This window comes from Humulus lupulus, chromosome X (genome assembly GCF_963169125.1).
Source record: "Humulus lupulus chromosome X, drHumLupu1.1, whole genome shotgun sequence".
Classification (NCBI taxonomy): Eukaryota; Viridiplantae; Streptophyta; class Magnoliopsida; order Rosales; family Cannabaceae; genus Humulus; species Humulus lupulus.
Window position 1 is genome coordinate 92,189,602 of NC_084802.1, and position 7,130 is coordinate 92,196,731.

Here is a 7,130-nt window from a genome sequence, read left to right on the forward strand (position 1 = left end):
ACTGTTAGAAATCATGCACCATAACCTCGGGAAACCTTGATACTTCGGGATTCGTGTGTCAGACCCAGTACCTCTTTGGAAAGCAGTTTAATGCAAAACAACTCAAAATATCATGACCCTTAAGCTACCTAGAACTGAACCTAAAAAGACCCCCTCAAATCTTCAAATTCAGATATTCAAACATTCCTCTTTCAAACTGTTGAGTCTAGTTTATGTCACGGTTATGTGGTGTTTTAGGTAGTATTTTATGTTGTTTTTATTTCATTTAGTGTAGTTTTACGCTTTTGTTTATTTGTTTTTCAGCTTTAGCGAATAAAAAGGAAGATTTGAATACTTGGAGGAAATTGGTTCAAAAAGAGAAGAAAACCCCAAGTTTCGGTGTTGTTTTCAATAAAGGATGGATTTATGCATGATTTGAAGGCATTGGTGATTTTTCGGGTTTAAAAATGCAAAAATTGAAGATTTCATTAAGCGTCGCAGCTTAAGCAATTTGGAGCTATAGCCAGCCTCTTCACAGAAGCAGTGTTTCGGAGTCAAGACACGGGCCGCGACATGGTTTTGGAGGGTCGCGGCTTGGAAGAGAAAATCTCCAAGGATACAAAGACACGGGCCATGGCAGGTGGAAAATTGCACCGTGGCCCGCCTCAGCGAAAAATGTATTTTTTGGGACACGGGTCGTAGCACTTGAATAGCTGGGACGCGGCCCAAGTCCTTCAGAAAGAAAAATAATTAGGTTATAAACCTAGTTTTGAAAAGAAAGGGGCAGACATTTTGTTGGGTGGCTAAAAATCTTGGAAAACACCTTTGGAGGCTTCCTCAATTGTTTGTCATTCATCTATTTTTTTTATGTTTGTTCTTGAATTTCTGTGTGTTTAGAATGACAGTTATGAACTAATTTTCTGTTTAGGGCTGTTAATTGAATCGCTTGAATCCACAGTATGAACTAATGCAATTTATCATTTCTTCTTCATCTTCTTTTCAATTCCTTGTAATCTATGCTTGTTGATTGATTATTGATTGGCCATCTATAGTCATTACCTCTATGTTTTTTAATCAAAATCTCAGAAGTGCGATTTGAATTTGCTCTAGTTGTTTAGGACACAATTTTAATTTGGAACGAGAGTATCTAGATTAATTGTGTAACTCTCTTTTGAGTTGTTTTGATTAATGATGTCTTTGTGATTAAATTTACCATAGAAATATAGGAAATTTTCACTTAGGTTGAGTTTATAATTCATAACATGATTATAAGCTGCTTTTGTCAACTCGTTAATTGAAATAGGAAGAAAGAAGAAGAAATTAGTAACTTGTATTGGGGATTAATAGGGAGGATAGTTGATGAGATTAAAGGCCCTAATTACTCTCTCATTAATTAAATTCAAGGTTTTTCTGTTACTTATTGTTTTTATTGAGTTCTTAATTATTGTTTCTGCAATATATATTTTCTTCTGTTACAAGAATCAAAGTTTAATTGACCAAATAGAAACAAAAAGATTAATTGATTGGTAATTGGTAATTGGTGATTCAGTCCTTGAGGACGATACTTGGTTTTACCAAGATTATTACTACTTTGCAATACGTGCACTTGCATAACAATAAATTTTGCAACAAGTTTTTGGCACTGTTGTCGGGGACTGAAAACTATCAATATCAGCCTAATTAATTTTATTTCTAATTTTGTTGTTCTTTGTCTTGTTTCTAACCTATTTCAGTTGTATTTCTTTGTCAAATTCGGGTAGTTTGGTTATATGCGTAACAGAAGAGGAGCAGATAGTCTTGTTCCTGTTAATCCTGAAATTGAGAAGGTTTTCAAACAAAACAGAAGAAACAAGAGGTTGGCTCGTCAGACTGTGGAGATGGCACAGAATGACAGGAATAATGAGGTTCCCGAGGTTGTTCAAGGTCAGGCTCAAAATCCTGCTGCAAGGAGGCTAAGAGACTATGTACTACCCACTATTACGGGAGTACAAAACTGTATAAGACCACCAGCTGTGGAGGCCAATAATTTTGAGATTAAGTCGGTGATCTTGCAAATGGTGCAGTCCACTGTCCAATTTGGTGGTTTTCCTTCTGAAGACCCCCATATGCACTTGGCGATTTTCTTGGAGTTGTGTGATACCTTTAAGTATAATGGGGTGAGCGACGATGCAATCAAGTTGAGGCTATTCCCATTTGCGCTGCGGGAAAGAGATAAGAGTTGGTTGAACTACCTTCAATCCAATTTGATAAATACTTGGGAGGATTTAGCTCAGAAATTCCTTGCAAAGTTCTTTCCTCCATCAAAAGTTGCTAAATTGAGAGGAAAGATTAATAATTTTTATCAGCTAGATGGTGAATCTTTGTATGGCTCTTGGGAAAGGTTCAAGGAGCTATTGAGAAAATGTCCTCATCATGGTATAGAAAAGTGGATGTTGGTCCACAATATTTACAACGGGTTGTGTGGTACAACGAGAACAATTATTGATGCTGCAGCTGGTGAGGCATTCATGAGTAAGAGTGCCAATGAAGCTTATGAATTGCTAGAGGACATGGCCACAAAAAATCATCATTGGTCTGATGAGAGGTCATCTGGGGTTAGAAAGGTAGCTGGGGTACATGAACTTGACGCAATTAATGCTCTTACAGCACAAGTAGCCTCGTTGACAAAACAATTGCAGCAAAATATTGTGTCTACTAGTGCAATTCAGATGGCAGCTAGGTGTGAAATTTGTGGTGGTTCTCACTTTTTTTATCAGTGTCCTGCAAGTAATAATAACATTCCTATGGACCAAACTCAGGTTCAAGCTGTGGGAAATTTTCAGAGGCCATTCAACAATCCATTCTCCAACACTTATAATGCTGGGTGGAGAAATCACCCCAACTTTTCTTGGAGAAACAATCAGGGCCAGCAACCTCAGTTTCAGGGCCAGTTTTAGCAGAATATGCCTCAACAACCAATGAATCAAGCCTCTTCATCACAACATCCTAGGCCACTAGCTCCACCAGACAGACCTAATGAATTACAAGTTGCGTTATTGACTCTTACCAACACTCAAACTCAATTTATGACTGAGACCAGATCTTCTATCAAAAATCTTGAAACACAAGTGGGGCAGTTGGCCAATATGCTGAATAATAGACCACAGGGAAACTTGCCTAGAAACACTGAATTCTAAGGAGCAATGTCAGGAAATTACTCTGAGGAGTGGTAAACAAATTGAGCAGTCTAGTGTAAAACAATCAGTGGTTCAGAATGAAGATTTGGGTGAAAAGTCTGATACAGTTGAGCAAGGGGTTATTAAAGATCACAAGAGCACAGAGAAGATTCCTCTAGTTGTTGTTGACCAGCCAGCCCGAGTTCCGTATCCTCAGAGGCTTAGAAAAACTACTATTGATAAACAATTTTCTAAGTTTTTAGAGGTGTTCAAAAAGCCGCACATCAATATTCCTTTTGTTGAGGCTTTGGAGAAAATGCCCAGTTATGTAAAGTTCATGAAAGAGATTCTGTATAAGAAAAGAAAGATGGAAGACTATGAAACGGTGGCGGTCACTGAAGAATGTAGTGCAATATTGCAAAGGAAGTTGCCCCAAAAGTTGAGAGATCCGGGGAGCTTTACTATACCTTGCACAATTGGAAAATTTGAGTGTAAGCATGCCTTGTGTGATTTGGGGGCGAGAATTAATCTGATGCCCTTATTTGTGTTCAGAAGACTTGGTTTGGGTGAAGCAAGACCAACAACAGTTACTCTACAATTGGCAGATCGATCGGTGAAGCATCCACAGGGTATCATTGAAGATGTCCTTGTGAAGGTGGATAAGTTTATTTTTCTTGCTGATTTTATTGTTCTTGATATGGAGGAGGATACAGACGTGCCTATAATTCTTGGAAGACCATTCCTAGCCACGGGCCAAGCTCTCATTGATGTTCAGAAAGGTGAATTGAAGCTTCGAGTTCAAGGAGATGAGGTGGTATTCAATGTCTTCAATGCAATGGTGTATTCAAGGGCTAGTGAAAGTTGTTATAGTGTGAATGTGATAGATAAAGCAGTCTCGAAAAGAAGGGTGAGTAGTGATGCCTTAGAGGCGATGTTGATAGGTGGTGAGGAAGATGATGATGATGTCGAGATGAGAGAATATGTAAATTGGATTAACTCTTACCAACCGTACAGGAAGAAGTTTGAAGATTTGGCGAAGGGACCCAAACGACCATTAACATCTATTCAGCAGCCACCACAATTGGAATTGAAGGCTCTTCCTGTGTTACGCATACTTGGGTGAGAAGAAGACTTTACCTATAATTGTTTCATTTGACCTCTCAAAAACTGAATTGGAGAAATTGTTGAGGGTTTTACGGGTTCATAAATTGTCCATTGGGTGGACATTGGCGGATATTAGAGGAATAAGTCCTTCAACAGTAATGCATAAAATTTGATTGGAGGAAGATAGTAAGCCATCTATAGAGGCTCAAATAGGACTCAATCTAGCTATGAAGGAGGTTGTACTTGAGCAGAACCTTAAATGGTTGGACATCGGGGTGATCTACCCAATTTGTGATAGTGCTTGGGTGAGTCCAGTACAGGTGGTTGCAAAGAAGGGTGGAATTACAGTAGTATAAAATGAAAATAACGAGCTAATTCCAAGTCAAATAGTGAACAGATGGCGCATTTGTATTGACTATCGAAAGTAAAATAAGGCAACGCGAAAAGATCACTTCCCACTTCCCTTTATTGATCAAATGTTTGATAGGTTAGCTAGTAATGAGTATTATTTCTTTTTAGATGGTTACTCAGGGTATCATCAAATTGCCATCGCACCAGAGGACCAAGAGAAAATAACATTTACATGTCCCTATGGCACATTTGCTTTCAAGAGAATGCCATTTGGACTATGTAATGCACCAGCAACATTTCAACGGTGCATGATGGCTATTTTTTCGGATATGGTGGAAAGGAGCATTGAGATTTTCATTGATGATTTTTCTGTTTTTGGCTCTTCGTTTGATATGTGTTTGGGTAACTTGGAGAATGTATTGAACCGTTGTGAAAAAGCAAATCTGGTGTTAAATTGGGGAAAATGCCATTTTATGGTAAAAGAAGGCATAGTACTTGGGCTCAAAGTATCCAGCAAAGGTATTGAAGTGGATCGAGCAAAAATCTCTACAATAGAAAATCTTCCACTGCCCGTGTCAGTCAAGGGAATTAGAAGTTTTCTAGGACATGCTGGGTCTTACCGAAGATTCATTAAGGACATTTCAAAGATTTCAAAGCCACTTTCTACTTTGTTGATGAACGATGTTTCCTTTGATTTTAACGAAGAGTGCTTGCATGCTTTTAAAGTGCTGAAGGAGAAGCTGACAACTGCACCTATTGTGGTGGCTCCAAATTGGGATTTACTGTTCGAATTGATGTGTGATGCTAGTGATTATGCGGTTGGCGCGGTTTTCGGGCAGCGTATTGACAAGGTATTTCGGTCTATTTACTATGCTAGTAGAACTCTTAACGATGCTCAATTGAATTATGTCACAACAAAAAAGGAGTTGCTAGCCATAGTATTTGCTTTTAAAAAGTTCAGACCGTATCTAATTGGTAATAAGGTGATTGTGTACACTGATCACTCTGCTATCAAATATTTAATTACAAAGAAAGATGCAAAGCCTCGCTTAATCAGATGGGTTCTATTGCTACAAGAGTTTGACATGGAGATTCATGACAAAAAGGGTACTGAAAACCTGGTAGCTAATCACATGTCAAGACTTGAAGTAGAAGAGATTCAGAATGAGAAAGCTGTGCAAATTAATGATTTCTTTCCAGATGAACAGTTATTTGGGGTGAGTGGAAATTCTGTTGTGCCTTGGTTTGCTGATTTTGTGAATTTTGTTGTTGCAAAGATTGTACCTTCTGAACTAACGAGGCAACAGTTGAAGAAATTTTACTCTGAGGTGAAGCATTACTATTGGGAAAGGCCTATTCTCTATAGGCATTATGTTGACCGAGTCATTCGCCGTTGTGTACCTGAGGACGAGATGCATTTTATTCTTGCCTATTGCCACAATTTACAATGTGGTGGGCATTTTGGAGCCACAAGAACAGCAGCTAAGGTATTGCAAAGTGGTTTCTATTGGCCAACCCTATTTAAAGATGCTAATTCGCTTGTGAAGGCTTGTGATCGGTGTCAGCGCACTGGTAATATCTCAAGGCAAAATGAGATGCCCCTCAATGTGATTTTGGATGTTGAGTTTTTTTATGTTTGGAGCATTGACTTCATGGGTCCATTTCCACCATCTTACAATAATGAGTATATCCTATTAACAGTTGATTATGTGTCAAAATGGGTGGAAGCTGCTTCTTCGAAGACCAATGACGGTAAAACTGTGTTGAATTTTCTACATAAACATATTTTCACTCGTTTTGGTACACCCTGAGCTCTCATTAGCGATGAAGGGAGTCATTTTGTCAACAAACAACTTGATGCACTTCTAGCTCGCTATGGTGTATACCACTGCATTGCATTTCCATATCATCCCCAATCAAATGGCCAAGCTGAAATTTCAAACAGGGAGGTGAAAAGTATCCTTGAGAAGACTGTGGATAGTTCAGGCAAAATTGGTCAAATAAGTTGGATGATGCACTATGGGCTTATAGAACCACATTTAAAACACCGATAGGTATGTCTCCTTATCGCTTAGTTTTTGGAAAAGCTTGTCATCTTCCAGTTGAGTTAGAGCACAAGGCATATTGGGCAATGAAAAAGTTAAACTTTGATTGGAATGCTGCTAGTGAGAATAGAATTTTGCAACTGAATAAGCTTGATGAATTTCGTAATGAGGCATACGAAAATGCAAAAATCTATAAGGAGCGCACCAAAGCTTGGCATGACAAGAACCTAGTCAGAAAAGAGTTTCAACCTGGGCAGCAGGTACTTCTTTTTAATTCACGGTTGAGACTATTTCCTGGAAAATTGAGTCACGGTGGTTAGGTCCTTTTACTGTTGTGAGAGTGTTCCCATATGGCTCAGTGGAAGTAAGGTTGAAGCCATACTTGGGAAGTGCATTTGATCAAGCAAAGTCAATAATCCTCTTGAAGCCCTTTTGAAGATGAGTTCAGCGTCCGGCTAAATGACGTTAACGATAGCGCTCGTGGGAGGCATCCCAT

The 7,130-nt window shown here is 38.8% G+C and overlaps 2 protein-coding genes and 1 non-coding gene across 3 annotated transcripts; 2 read left to right on the forward strand and 1 right to left on the reverse strand.

The window, feature by feature from the left end:
* Nucleotides 1-1,748: 1,748 nt before the first annotated feature.
* On the forward strand, nucleotides 1,749-2,915 carry LOC133806049 (uncharacterized). The gene has a single exon (XM_062244185.1). The coding sequence runs from the start codon at nucleotides 1,749-1,751 to the stop codon at nucleotides 2,913-2,915; it is 1,167 nt and encodes a 388-aa protein (XP_062100169.1).
* Nucleotides 2,292-2,398, reverse strand: LOC133807620 (small nucleolar RNA R71). The gene has a single exon (XR_009879522.1). It is a non-coding gene; the product is annotated as a small nucleolar RNA R71 (small nucleolar RNA).
* Nucleotides 2,916-2,921: 6 nt separating the features above from the next.
* Nucleotides 2,922-4,257, forward strand: LOC133806050 (uncharacterized). Its single transcript, XM_062244186.1, has 3 exons — nucleotides 2,922-3,086; nucleotides 3,205-3,789; nucleotides 3,838-4,257. Exons 1-3 carry the CDS (start codon nucleotides 2,922-2,924, stop codon nucleotides 4,255-4,257), a joined length of 1,170 nt encoding a protein of 389 aa, XP_062100170.1.
* Nucleotides 4,258-7,130: the final 2,873 nt, after the last annotated feature.

Bases quoted from the DNA above. Each gene is read 5' to 3' on its own strand.
- LOC133806049 (XM_062244185.1), top strand. From the start codon at position 1,749: ATGCGTAACAGAAGAGGAGCAGATAGTCTTGTTCCTGTTAATCCTGAA.
- LOC133806050 (XM_062244186.1), top strand. From the start codon at position 2,922: ATGCCTCAACAACCAATGAATCAAGCCTCTTCATCACAACATCCTAGG. The intron at 3,087-3,204 runs GTGGGGCAGTTG...CAAATTGAGCAG, and splicing joins TCAAAAATCTTGAAACACAA to TCTAGTGTAAAACAATCAGT. The intron at 3,790-3,837 runs GTGGATAAGTTT...CTTGATATGGAG, and splicing joins TTGAAGATGTCCTTGTGAAG to GAGGATACAGACGTGCCTAT.